The 14,175-nt window shown below is 59.8% G+C and overlaps 1 protein-coding gene across 1 annotated transcript; it reads left to right on the top strand.

Annotated features, from left to right (window-relative positions):
• Positions 1-9,210: 9,210 nt before the first annotated feature.
• On the top strand, positions 9,211-13,603 carry DIRAS1 (DIRAS family GTPase 1). Its single transcript, XM_064280213.1, has one exon. The coding sequence runs from the start codon at positions 9,592-9,594 to the stop codon at positions 10,186-10,188; it is 597 nt and encodes a 198-aa protein (XP_064136283.1). The 5' UTR covers positions 9,211-9,591; the 3' UTR covers positions 10,189-13,603.
• Positions 13,604-14,175: the final 572 nt, after the last annotated feature.

Genomic DNA, 14,175 nt, shown 5'->3' with positions numbered 1-14,175 from the left:
TCCGATGAGTCAGCTGGTGTAAACCAGGGGGCCCTCCAGCTCCTGTGATTTCCCTCCTCTCTCCTCCCCACTCAATGTGTGGATTTAAACGTGGGCAGCGTCCTAGGAGGTCAGTAGGTCAGATGATTATGGGATGCAGAGCCTCCTGGGGGTCAGTGGAATCCCCTAATCTAGGGGTCCTCACCTGGGCAAGTCTGCCCCCCAGGGGATGCTGGGCAATGTCTGGGGACATTTGTGGGTGTCACAACTGGGGGGGGGATGCTGCTGGCATCGAGTGGGTGGAGGCCAGGGATTCTGCTCAGCACCCTACAGTGCACAGGACGCCCCACCCCAGAGAAGGATCTGTCCCCGTCGGCAGTGCTGAGGGGTAGACCCTGCACTAACTCATAGGAAGACCCAGGCTGAGTGACGGCGGGTCGTGTAGTGGGTCGTGTTTCCCTTGGAGATTCTGTGACCCAGAGAGAGACAGACACAGACTCCTGACACTCGGACGGTTAGGGGCACCCCAACGGCTAGACAGCCCTGTAGTTTGCACATACGCTTTCCTACATGGCACAAAAGGAGCTGACGTTTGTTCTTAAAAAACAGATTCCAGAGCACCAAAGGCCCAGGAGCACTCCCACCCACACCCACGTGCCTTGGATGCTCTGGGCCGGGCTGGTTCAAGGCCACACCTGGCCTGGCTTTGCTCTCGTCCGTGGCCAGGCAGGCTCCGTGGCCAGGCAGGGCTGAGGCAGGCCAGGGCTGTGGGCTCCCTGCAGACTGGTCAGGGCCTTCCAGAGGGTATGGCCCAGGCGGCTCTTCTCTTGGGACGGGGTGGGAGGGGCGGGGGGGGTGTGGTGGGATGGGGGTTCCCCTGGGACTTGGCTTCTAGCACTTGGGGCCGTGTCTCAGGCTGGGCAGATGGCAACGCAGCCTTTGGAAGCCCCTGGCCCCACCGGCTTCCCCCCTACAACAGACTGCTCTGTTCGGGAGTTCACAGCCCACACGCCCGGATGGAGTCGCCTGCCCGCCACCCCCCCGCCCACCCCAAACCTGGAGACAAAGGAGGAGAGAATTGTGAGGCGGCACCGAGCCTTCTGGGTGGAATCAGCGTAATAACAGCGTGTCGGCCTCTGTTTTGTCTTGTTTGTGTTTCTGCAGAGACGTTATTAGCAGCAGGGCGGGATGGGGACACCGGTGTCTGGGCCTGCTTGTGACTTGCTGGGGCCGGGGAAGCAGGTGAGGGGGGTGGCGCCTTGTAGGCCCACTGGCCATAGCTCCGGACCCTCAGGGGTCCCCACCTGCCCCGGGCACCCTCCTTCACCAGTTCGGGCCCTGAGCTGGGTGTCAGCTTCAAGCAAGCAGTGGTAAGACAGCCTGTCACCAACAAACCCCCTGGCTTCACCTGACCGTCTGTGTCTGTCCCTGCCTGTCCAGAGCCGCCTGCAGGTGGGGGCAGGGAGGGGGCTGACTCCCAGGGCAGATGGGGGGTTCCCCCTTGAGTGAGGGTTGCTGCAGGTGGGGGGTTAGATTGCGAGGCCCCCTAGAACTCTCCTCCGGAGAAGAATGGGGGTGGTGATGCCGGGCTAGGCTGGAGCAAAAAGACACCCCCGACATAGTCCCCTCTGTCCTGCCCCCGACCCCATCCCTGCTGCCCTGGGGTAGGATGTAGCCAAGAAATGCTGGCCAGGCGGTGGGCCAGGACATTCTAACTGGGGGCTGGAATGGTGGCTGTGCACCGGCCTTGCAGGGGTCACGGGGTTAGGCAGCAGCACCCACAGCTCAACTTCCAGGTACGTGGGAGATACAGGTGAGGGGGTGCCCATGGAGCCTGGGAACAGCTGCCATGCTGTCCACCTGGGCAGTGAGAGGGGCACTGGCCGGGCTCTCTCTGAGCTAGTTCAGGTCCAAGTTAGGCTCAGACCAGACGAGGGAGCCCCCTCGGCGCTGCTGACGTGGGGGCTGGGTCCTTCTCTGGGGTGGGGCCATCCTGTGCACTGTAGGGTGCCGAGCAGCATCCCTGGCCTCCACCCACTCGATGCCAGCAGCACACCTGAGATGTAACAACCACAAATGTCCCCAGACATCGCCCAGTGTCTCCTGGTGGTCAAAATGCCCCCTGTGGAGACCCACTGCCTTAGACTATAAGAAAGGTCACGGTCACGTTCTAGCAGGGGAGACAAATCCTATAACCACATATAACACAGTACAGTATCAGGTGGCCATAAACGCTCTGAAGGAAAAACGCAGCAAGGTGGAGGGAAGACAAGGAAGGGAAACTTTCAGTGGTGTGGACAGAGGAAACTTTCTGAGGAGGTGAACCTGGGCAGTGCGAGGAAGTGGGAAGGTCCCGTGCAAAGGTCCTGCGGCCTTTCTGCGTCTTCGCATTTTTTCCTGCCGACCAAAGCAGCTCTGGGTAAGAAGACCTCCGTGTTACCTGGATTTGTTCTGCTGACAAGGAAGGCTCAGAAAGCCCCCTCCTCAGAGGCGGTGATAACAGCAGCCTGACACCCTGAAGCCCCAGAGCCAGCAGGTGGCTCCGCAGGCGAGTCCACGTCAGTGGGGCCCAGGGGAGCATCAGTAGGCAGAATGTGAGCACTGAGAAGCCAGCCTGTCCATGCTTCAAGGCAAACTGGGTTTTGACAAACCATCTCCTTATTTTTAAAATTGGACATTAAAAAAGAATAAAAAACAAAACAACTCTGTGGGCTGATCTGTGTTTGTGATTTGGACCCCCTACCCCAGGCCCCAGGCTTGCAGCTTTGTGTGCAGCCATCAACCCTGGGGGTACAGAAGAGGTACAGAGCTGCCTGCCTTCCAGCTCCTGCCTATCCCATGGCACTGCGCTGGCCTGCACTGGGCCCAGGGCTGGTCCAGCTGGGTGGGGCATATGTGAGGCTGGTGTGACCCCAGGCTAGAACAGTGGGGTGGGGAGCAGTCCTATGGGGCTGGATGGCCAGGGGAAGGGCAGGGATTGGCAGGTGTCCAGCTGTCTCTTCAAGCTGTGTTGGGAGGAGACCCACAAGACTCAGAAAGAGTGGAAGGCCAGGTCGGGCCAGGAAGAGGAGATGAGCTGCAGGAGGGTGGCTTGAGAGCCCGGTTGACCTGAGTCAAGGCCTGCTCTCTTGCCAGCTGTGCCCCTTCAAAAGACACATGTTCCCCTTCTCTTAGCTTTGGTTTCCCCACGATGGCAGGCCCTTGGCCTCAGGCACCCACAATGGCAGTGCTTGGCATTTGCTGCTGTCTTGCAGACACTTGGCCAGGGCTCACTATGACAAGCGTGGACACAGCTCATCACCATCACCAAGGGGCCAGTTGCAACCGAGGGTCCCACTCTTCCTGCCCAGGGGCTGCCGCCCCTTGCTAGCCAGGGTGGGTGCCCAGGGACCCTCCAGAAAGGCAGCAGGGTTTGTGGGCCAGGAGACCCAGGCCCCCAGCATCCCGATACTTGGGCAGAAGAGGGCAGTGTGGATGATTCCCATGGTGCCAGCTCCAGGCAGGGTGCTCACCACCCCACTGCTCTTCTGCCAGCCATGGGGGAAGGGGGACCGCCATCCTAGTTTAGGGTGCTCAGGTGGGGGGCTGGGGGAGAGCGGGAGGGGACTGTGGCCTGTCGTCTTGGCTCAGAGGCCCAGTGCTGGCCTGGGAGCTATAAATAGCAGCCTCAGAGCGAAGCTGCTGCTGTGCCCACGCGCCTACGCATGAGTCAGCCCGCCAGCCTGGGCTGGTGCCCGGAGAGCCCAGGAGCGGCCAGAGGGCCACACGGTGCCACTAGTCACTAGGGAGATGCAGGCCTGCAGTGAGGGCCGACAGAATGGGAGGGAGCGGACCTATCATCCCTGGAAGCTAAGACCACAGCCATCCTCACTAACAGACAAGGAAACTGAGGCTCAGGGGGTGCCTCGCCAGGGTGCAGTAACTCAGTAACTCAGACGAGGGGTGGTGGCTGAGGACAGGGAAACAGGGAGGTGTGTCCGGAGACAGCTCCAGGCAGTGGGGACCAAGGAGGAGAGCTCGGGCCAGGTCACGGAGGCACTTGAATGCCAGGCTAATGAAGCTATACCTCAACCCTGAAGCCGAAAGGAGCCATGGGCAGCACTAGAGCAGAGGAGGGACAGGGTTAGGGCTTCGAAGGCCAGAGGGGGAGGAGGCCTGGAGGGGACAGGGGAGAACGGTCCAGGCGGGAGAGGAGGCCTGGAGGGGACAGGGGAGAATGGTGCAGGCAGGGGAGGTGAAGGCAGAGGAGCTGGATGTGGGAGAATATTCCACCAGCAGGACTCACTGGGGGTGAGTGGGAGGGCGTACCCCAGCACCCCAGCCTCAGCGGAGAGCAGAGGAGCTCAGTGGTCCCAGTGGCAGGCCCACAAGGAAACAGAAAGGGCCCTGAGAACTAAGGAGCTGAGAAGCAGAGACCCCTGGGCTGTGTGTGGAAATCTCCTGATGGGGCGTTCGCCCCCTCCCAATTGAGCCCTTACCTGTTCCTCCTCCTCGTGGTATCCCATTTCACCCTCACCCTCAAGGGCACCTTCCCCTAACAGGCCTGGGGACCTGAGACTGTCTCACAGCCATCTCAAATGGCCCATCTGGTCACCGGACCCCAGTCCAGTGTCCTCTGAGCTCTGTCCCCATGGGGTCAAGTTGTACCACCAACCTCCCCACTTCAGGAGGGACAGGGTGATGGCACACACACGCACACAAATGCACATACGTGCACACACTTCCTAAAGTCCAGTTGCTGTTGACTCGATTCTGACTCATAGCCACTGTATAGGACAGAGTAGAACTGCCCCATACGGCTTCCTAGGAGCGCCTGGTGGATTCGAACTGCTGACCTTTCATTTAGCAGCTGAACCCTTAGCCCCTGAACCAGCAGAGCTCCTACTTCCTAAAGACAAGCATTTATTCTGAAATCTCCTTAGCTGGGAGAAGAGAAATATTTTCTGAACAGAAAGCAAACCCCACCCCGCTGCGCTGCCCCTGTCCTCTCTTCACCTTCAAACAACCCCCCCACCAAGCACCCAGCTGCCATCTGCCGCGCCATGGGCCGACCCTTAGGGCCATCAGCCGACCCTGGGGACCTCATCTCTGCTGTTCTCTCTCCTCGTCCGCCGGCCCCCTGCACAGGGCCGCACCCTGCACTGGGTAGGCTTCCAGTTACACTCCGCTGACCTGAACCCCCCAGGCACCCTCTGCCTTCGCGGGCTCATTGATTGATTGAATGATTGGTTGGTTGATGGATCCCCTCTGGGGCCCACCCTGCACCGGACCACACCCCAGCCCCCTAACCTATCCTTCCCCCCCAATCCCTTAATCTGCAATTCTGCCAGCCACCCCTTCCCCCTAGTCGCCGAACCCCTCTCTTGCCAGCCCTGGTTCGCTGGGTGACCCACTCCAGACTGGTTTGCAAGGTGATCCTGGAACAAGTCAGTACCCACTCTGGGCTCCCAGGAAGCAGGGCTCCCACATGCCACCCCCTGGGGTCCACGCGCGCCGCGCACCCGGCCACGTGAGGGGCCTCTTGCCTTGCGACCCCCTTCCCTCCCCGCAGGGTCCGGGTGGTGGCGCTAGGTGGGGCGCGGGTCCGGGCCTGGGCCGGGACACGGGCGAGGGGCGCGGGGCGGGGTCCGGGCGGGGGGCGGGGGCGGGGCCTGGGTCCGGGCCGGGGGCGGGAGGGACCGAGGGTGACCTTGGCCGCGGCGTCCCCCCTCCCCGCGCGCGTCTGGCCCCGTGGGCGCGGGTCCCCGGGGAGGGGCGGAGCGCGGCGCCCGGCGGGCGGGGACGGCGCGGGCACGACTGCGGCGGCTCGGTCTCGGCTCGGGCGACGGAGGCGGGGGGCGGCGGCGCCCAGAGGACCGGACGGGAGACCAGCAGCCGCGGCGGCGCCGCAGGGACGCGGCCCAGGTAGGACGCGGGCCGAGGCCGGGGATTGGGGGGCGGGGGGTCCCGGGCACCCCACCCACCCGGCGAGGCCCGCAGCGCCCCTTCCTCGTCTCCGCGGACCTTCCTTTGTCCCAGTCCTACCCTCGCCGGGCCCCGGGGCCGGGTCCTCCTTCTCCCATCCATCGGGACCCCCTGAGTGGGCCCCCTCTGCACGCCCACTTCACCCTACCGCCCCCACGTGTTAGCGTGGCCCCCTCTGCCAAGCCAGGGCCTGGGCCAGACCACCCCCTCCTCCATCAGGACTCCTGTTCCGCCCCTCTCTGGCCCCCTAGCCACCCCTCTCCGGTTCAGGGCCCCTCCATCTGGAACCCCCCCCCCAGTCGGGGAGCCCTGAGCGGCCTCCCCCCTCCACACACCCGCTTACCCACCCCCCATGGGAGTTAGTATCGCCCCTCTGCCAAGCCAGGCCTGGGCCTGACCACCCCCTCCTCCGTCAGGACCCCCTGCTCCGCCCCCCTCCATCTGAAACCCCCCCCCCCTCAGTGGGAGTTGGACCCTGGACAGCCTTTCTGTCCACTGTGAGCTGCCCTTCTCGGGGCTGGTCCCCTGGGTCAGGGCCCCTTCCACCAGCAACCCCCTAGTCGGGGGGCTCTGGGTGGCATCCCCCCTCTGCACACAGGCTTAAGTCCTCCCATGCCTGCCCCTCTCTCGTTGTTAGGCAGGGAGGTCAGTAACCCTAGGCTGTTCCCCGGGTCAGAGCTGTCCAGCTGTCTGGCACCTGAGCTTGCTCCAACATCCCTGTGCCCAGCCGAGGCTGGACTCTGGTGACCCAGGGGAGGGGCCTGGAAGTCTGCGGGGGTGGGGCGCCAGCCACAGGAAAAGACCCCAGGCCACCAGAGCCAGGTTCGTATCCTGCAGGCTCTGTCCCCTCCCACTCCTTGACCTTGAGCCAGTCCCTCCCCCTCAGTGCCCAGGACCCCCTCCCCCACCCGGCCTCTCATGAAGTTGGGCTGGGGTTTCAGTATTGGGGCCTGCCTTCAATTTGGGGTTTCCTGAGGGGTGCTCCTAGTCAGGGATCCCAGCCTCCCAGGCCCCAGCGGGGGACCCCCAGGAGGACACCGGTGCTGACAGGGGCCAGAGCCCTGCCATGGGTCGGGTAGGCAACAGGAACCAGCCAGAGCTAGGCAAGGCCACAGGAGGTCCCCAGTCCAGACATGGCAGGGTCTGGCTGGGCACCCAGAGAAGGCCTAGGACTGCAGAGCTAGGACCCTGGACTCCTCCCCAGCCTCCCTGCAATGCTAACCATTGCTCTTCATGCAGCTGCCTTGCTTTACAGCCAGTTCAGTGCGTTAGTGTTTGTAATAGCTCTGAGGACTCCTCCAGGCATGTCAGAAGGCGGGGAGATGCGGGCTGGGGCCTTGTTAGATTTCTTTTCCGAACACCTGGAACTTTGACAGCTCAAACCCGTGCCTTCACATCCAAGTACCAGCCCAGCGCTTGGCACCCTGGGCCCTTGTCACTGTGATGATAATTTTTTGTCCATCTTTACTGAGGAGTCCTTGGGTGGTGCACGTGGTAAACGCGCTCAGCTGCTAACTGGAAGGTTGGAGGTTCGAGTCTGCCCAGAGTCACCTCCAGAAGAAAGGCCTGGGGAGCTACTTCTGAAAAATCGCCATTGAAAACCCTCTGGAGCACAGTTCTACTCTGACACACGTGAGGTCACGGTGGGTTGGGGGTGACTCAACGGCGACGGGTTTGGTCTTCACCAAGGAATTCCTGAGTGCTGGGCACTGTCCTGAGGGCTTTGTCCCAGCAACCCTGTGAAGTAGGTGCTACCATTGCTCCCGATTCATGGATGAGAAAACTGAGGCCTAGGGACACGAATTTTCCTTGTTCTGGCTCACGCCACCAGGTTCACACCATCGGGCTTTGGCCAACTCCGGCGCAACCCTTTCCCCCCACCTTCAGGTTCACACACATGCCTGAGGGAAATAACTTGTCCAAGGTGTGTAGACAAAGGTGGAGGCCAAGGCAGGTACAGACTTGAGTCTCCTGTCTCCCTCTGGAGACCACCATGTCTTAACCCTCCTGCCGCCCAAAGCTCTTCCCCAGCGTTCATCCTTTCAGGAACCTCTGTGCTGTGTGACCTGCCTCGGCCACTAGCCCTTTCTGAGCCCAGGAGAGAGGAGAGATGATAAGAGGAGGGCCCCGCCCCCAGGGAGTTCTGTTCCTACAGGTGCACTAGACCTGAAGAGGGGGGCAGGGGACCCAGGACTTGCCAGACCAGGCACTGGGGCAGAGCTTAGAGAACCAGGATTTCTATTTATTTTTCATTTTTGTTTTCTCCTCCTCGGTAGGGGTGGCAATTTCCTGATTCCAGGCATCACATGTCTCCAAATTGTGTTTCTTGGGCCCCAGCATCAGAGTCATATTTGGAGGAAGGGCAGCGTGACTTTAAAATGCAAATTTCTAGACCTAACACCGCAAGACACCTGCCCCCTTCTGCGTGGGGCCGAGGCCCTGGAATTGCATTTTCAGTGAGCCCCCTCTGCATTGCTATAGCAAGGCTTAAGACCCTCTGGCTGAGGTCTCTGAGTAGCACAAACGGTTTGCCCTTGGCTACTAACCAAAAAGTCGGTGGTTCGAACCCGACCACCAGTGCCACAGAAGAAGGTCCTACTGATCTGCTGCCATAGAGGTTGTCGTTTTTGTTGTTGTTAGGTGCCGTTGAGTTCGTTCCAACTCATGTAGACCCTATGAACAACAGAACGAAATACTGCCTGGGCCTGCCCTCCTCACAGTCCTTTCTATGCTTGAGCACATTGTTGCAAACATTACAGCCAAGACAATCCTATGGGGCAGATTTTACTCTATCACGTGGGGTCTCTATGAGTCGGAATCGACTTGACGGCACCTAACAACAACCTCATAGGACAGGTCCCTCGGTGGCGCAGCGTGCACTTGACTTCTAACTGAAAGGCTGGCAGTTTGAACCCACCCAGTGGGGTCGCAGAAAATACCTGGCTATCTGCCTCTGTAAGATGACAGCCAAGAAAACCCTATGGAGCTGTTCTACTTTCTCACATGGGGTTTGGTTTTGGTTTTGGCTGCAGGAGGAGCAAGGAGCTGGGGGTGGCTGGAGACTTCACTACATTTCATCCACCCTTCTGACACTCCTTGGAAGATGGGTGCAGGATTCCATTGTACAGACGAGGAAACCTAGGCTCGGGCAGCCAGGCAGCTTGCCCAGGTCACAGAGCCAGTCAGATGGGGACCAGAGCCAGGCCCGCTGGCTCCCAGAAGCCTATAGCCGCCCTCAGAAAGGGTGGAAGAGGGGGCACAGCCTGGGTGGGGAAGGAGTTAAGGCAAGTTAAGAGGTTATTTGCTCTGTTGGCATCTCTCACGCCTCCTCCAGCCCCGAGTCCTTCAGGAGTATTCAAGCCAAGGCACCAGCTTTTTAGGGGAGAGCAAGAAAAGGGGCTGGCTCTGAGTCTACCCGCATGCCGGGCAGGGCAGATTTGCCAAGTCAGCAATGCCTGCTGAAAGGGCTTTTCCGTCCTCCCTGTAAATACCACCTCCTCCGAGAAGCCCTCCCTGCTACCTCCTAGGCCCCTATCTGTCCCCGCCCCTGGCTGTGTGGCCTTTTGCTCTGACATTCCTCTCTGTGCAGGGTCGGTCTGGGGTTCTAGCAGCTGGCCCCAGCCCTGCGCCCCCTGGGACCCGTGGAAGATGCCGGAGCAAAGCAACGACTACCGTGTGGTGGTGTTTGGGGCGGGCGGCGTGGGGAAGAGCTCACTGGTGCTGCGCTTCGTGAAGGGCACCTTCCGGGACACCTACATCCCCACCATCGAGGACACATACCGGCAGGTGATCAGCTGTGACAAGAGCGTGTGCACCCTGCAGATCACCGACACCACGGGCAGCCACCAGTTCCCAGCCATGCAGCGCCTGTCCATCTCCAAGGGCCACGCCTTCATCCTGGTGTTCTCAGTGACCAGCAAGCAGTCGTTGGAGGAGCTGGGCCCCATCTACAAGCTCATCCTGCAGATCAAGGGCAGCGTGGAGGACATCCCCGTCATGCTGGTGGGCAACAAGTGTGATGAGACGCAGCGGGAGGTGGAGACGCGGGAGGCACAGGCCGTGGCGCAGGAGTGGAAGTGTGCCTTCATGGAGACCTCTGCCAAGATGAACTACAACGTCAAGGAGCTCTTCCAGGAGCTGCTCACCCTGGAGACGCGGCGCAACGTGAGCCTCAGCATCGACGGCAAGCGTTCCAGTAAGCAGAAGAGGACAGATCGCATCAAGGGCAAATGCGTCCTCATGTGACCGCCGTCGCCTGCCCACCGCCGGCCCCGACGCGCCCCTCACTTCTCACCCCTCTTTCCCTTCCTCCCAGCCTCGGCCAGCTTTGCAGGCAGCCGGGGAAACCGAGGCTCCTTCTTCCTCCCCCTCTTGCCTTTCCCTGTGTTCTGTCTGTACCCCCCAAAAGCGAAGTGCTGGAGGCGGCCCCCCCTTGTTCTGCAGATGGGAAAACGGGGAGTCAGGATGTGACTCAGAGGAGCCCTGGTTGGCGTGGTGGTTAAGCACTCGGCTGCCAACCGAAAAGTCTGCAGGTTCGAACCCACCTAGCAGCTCTGAGGGAGAAAGACCTGGCAATCTGCTTCCCTAAAGATCACGGCCTAGGAAACCCTATGGCGTTGTGAGCTAAGAATGGACTCAGCCGGCACCCAGCAAATCAGAACGTGACTCGGAGTGTGGCCCTGTAGGGACCGGAGCAGGCCTCATGCTCGCCATCTCTGTCTCCTCCCCTTTGGTGTCCCTCCAGCCAGACCTGTACCCCGCCCCCACATCTGATCACTGTGACTTTTGGGGGGTCGCGGAGCTGAAAGGCACAGCAACCTCAGATTTTTTTCTCTCTCCTATATGGTGTTTCACACCCCCCCACCTCTGTTCCCTGTCCCTTGTGACCTCTGGCCTGTGCCCCCCCGCCTCAGGTCCCAGGCCGCCCTCTTGCTCCTGTCCTCACAGCTGGGGAGCGGTCTGCAGGCCACCAGGCAATAACAACAGGGCGGGCAGCAGGGCCCCACCAGCCCGGGGAGGAGGCAGAGGGCCCTGGGCTGGTGGACAGTCATGGCGCAACTCCGAGGACTCTCAGGGAGGCATGGGAGGACCCAGGCATGTGAGCAAGAGGGGGCTCCCTGACACCGCCACCCGCCCTGGGGGCCCAACCCTCTCCTTGAACACCTCTTGGGCTGAGACAGATGTTGGCACAAGGCATTATCGCTGACCCCACTTGAGAGTTCTAGGGTGCTGGGGAGGGGGTGCCCACGGCCCTGCCTGAGACACCAGCCAAGCCCCCATCAGGGCAGGTGATGGACCAGCACCTGCGGCATCCAAGGGGCTCCAGGAAGAAGTCTGCCTGGCCTGCTCCCCCCACCCTGGGTGCTTCCATCCTGAGGTGCCTTTGGGGAGCCAGTGTGGTGTGTCCTAGAACTGCGGTGTTTCTGCCACCGGAGGTTCTAGGTGCTTCTGTGAGAATGTCTGGATAACCACACACGTGTGTGTGTACTGTGGCTGACTACTTGAAGGCCTCGGGGGAGTGAATATAGGACAGTGAATTTGTGTGACTTGGTCTGTTCAGGGGCGGGTGACTTGTATTTAAGTGTGTGTGTGTGTACTTGCAGCTCTGTGCGTATGTGTGTGTCCGTGTGTCTGCACGCACTTGCGTCTCTGTAAGGAGCCCTGGTGGCGCAGTGGTTAAGCACTCGACTGCTAACTGAAAGGTCGGTGGTTCGAATCCACCAGCCGCTCCATAGAAGAAAGATGTGGCAGTCTGCTTCTGTAAAGATTGCAGCTTTAGAAACCCCGTGGGGCAGTTCTGCTCTGTCCTATAGGGCCGCTTTTGAGTTGGATCGATGTGACGGCAGTGGGTTTGGGTTTTTTTGGGTTTGGTGTCCCTGTGCTTGTATATGTCTGTGTGTGTGCCTGTGTGTCTGTGTATGTAGCATACGTATGTGTCTGTGTGTGCCTGTGTGTGTGTGCTTATGTCTGTGTGCACATGTGTGGAATTGTGTCCTTGTGTGTGTGTGTGTCTGTGTACGTGTGTGTAGTTTATGCGTGTGTGTACTTGTGTCTCTGTGGATATCTGTGTATATGCATGTGTCTGTTTTCATACCTGTGTCTGTGTGTATATGCATGTCAGCATGAGCAGCGTATGTGTGTGTCTGTGTATGCGTGTGTGCTCATATCTCTGTGTGCATACGTGTGTCTGTTATGTATATGTCTGTGTGTCTGTCCGTATACTTGTGTCCGTCTGTGTATCTGTGTGAGAGACTGCCTTTGGTGTGGTACATATTGGTGACAGTCTGTGCAGGTAACAATGGCTGTCAGAGATATGTGGGGGGTAGTGTGAGTGCATGTGTGTGATTGTCCATGGGACTGCACGTGTGTGATGTGTCGGTGTGAATCTTTGTGCCTGTGTGAGTGACAGTACATGGCTGTGTTTGCTTTTGAGAGCGGATGACATGCTTCTTTTGAGAGCATCTGTTTGTTCTGAGTGCCTGAGGAACAATGTGGCCGTCTGACTCTGGTGTGGTGGCTCTTGGCTGGAAACCTGTATCAGTCAGCTCTTGCTGTGTAACAAATTGCTGCCAACTTAGTCACGTGGGCCAAGATCTTACAGTTTTTGTGGGTCAGGAGTCTGGGCATGGCTGAGCTGGGTCACCCACACGGGGCCTCACAAAGCTACAATCAAAATATTTGCCGAGCTGACTTCTCATCTGAAGGGCTGACTCGGGTGGAATCCACCTCCAAGCTCAAGTGGTTGTTGGCGGCATTTAGTTCCTTGCGGTTGCAAGTCTGAGGACCCCAGTTCCTCGCTGGCTGTTGGCTGGAGTCCGACCTCAGTTCCCTGCCATGTAGCCCCCTCCATGTGGCAGCTCATAACATGGCAGCCGGCTTCTTCCAAGCCAGCAAGGGACAGAGTCTCCTAGCAGGATGAGGTTGTAATCTTCTTGGGTGTGACAGCGTATGTGAGAAAGCTGTGTGTGTGTGCTCGGTCGCACACAGGGGACTGTGATGGTGTGTGTGACCGCGTGGCTGTGTAGTCATGTGACCCCCGACACTATATATACGTAAGAGGAACTGTGTGTCTGGGGAACGGTATGTTTCCTTTTCTCGGTGTTTGTGTGACTGTTGATTCAGCAGATGTTTACTGTAAGAGAGAGAGGGAGTGTGTGTGCGTGTGTGAGTGTGACTGCCCAGTCATGGCGGAGCCCACTGAGGAAACAGGAGCGTCCTGTCTGTGCATAACTGAGCCCCCTAACCTTTGGCTGGTCCACAGCTCTCCAGCAGCTGGGGCTGCCCCCTCCCCACCCTGAGAGAGGTTCCTGGGCCTTGAAGGTGCTGGAGAGGGTGGGGCTGGGCAGGGGTCTGCAGCCCTTTCTCAGGGACACACCCTGATAGCACAATCTCCCTGGGGCCCATCTGCCTCCAGGTCTCTCCAGTCCCAGGCCCTGGCCTGCCCCTGGGAGGGGGGGTTTCACAACAGGAGGGGCAGGGCCCATCCAGCTGCAGCCCTTTCACCTGGGCACACCTGGTGCTGGGTCTGCTCCAGGCCTGCTTGCTGTGCCCCCGCCCCCACCCTCTTCCCCCGCATGTGGGTGCCCCTGCCCCTGCCGTGGGGTCCGTGTAGCATTCGCTGTAGAAGTAGTCTTCCTGCAATAAAGAAATGGATCCTGCAGCCTGGCCAGCCCAGTGCCCTTTCTTTGGAGTGGGGGATGGGGACCACAATGCCACCTGCAAAGAATGAGGGGTGGGAGGAGGGGGAGATGAGGGACGGAGGGAGAGTGAGGAGGAGAGGAGAGATGAGGAAGTGAGGGGTGCAGGAAGTGAGGATGAAGGAGCTGATGATACCGGAAGTGAGGGATGGGGTGAGGATGGAGGAGGTGATGATGCAGGAAGTGAAGGGGGGTGAGGATGGAGGAGGTGATGCAGGAAGTGAGGGATGAGGGTGAGGATGGAGGAGGTGATGCAGGAAGTGAGGGATGAGGGTGAGGATGGAGGAGGTGAAGGATGGGAAGTGAGAGGTGGAAAGGTGAGAGAGGAGGAGGTGAGGAATGAGAGGGTAAGAGGAGGAGAAGGGAGAGAAGAGAAGGGGAGCAGCAGGGACCTGAGGTAAGACTGTAGCAGTCTGGGCTCTGAGGCTTCAAACTGGTCTCTGTTTGGCATTAGCTCCCATGGCTTTGGCCAAGGCTCCTCTTCTGAGCCTCAGTGTCCCTGTTCACTCCACACATGTTACTTGGGGGCGCCCTC

The sequence above is a fragment of the Loxodonta africana genome, chromosome 3, assembly GCF_030014295.1.
Source record: "Loxodonta africana isolate mLoxAfr1 chromosome 3, mLoxAfr1.hap2, whole genome shotgun sequence".
NCBI classification, from domain to species: domain Eukaryota; kingdom Metazoa; phylum Chordata; class Mammalia; order Proboscidea; family Elephantidae; genus Loxodonta; species Loxodonta africana.
The sequence above is the reverse complement of the archived record's forward strand: the minus strand, read 5'-3'. Positions and strand labels throughout refer to the sequence as shown.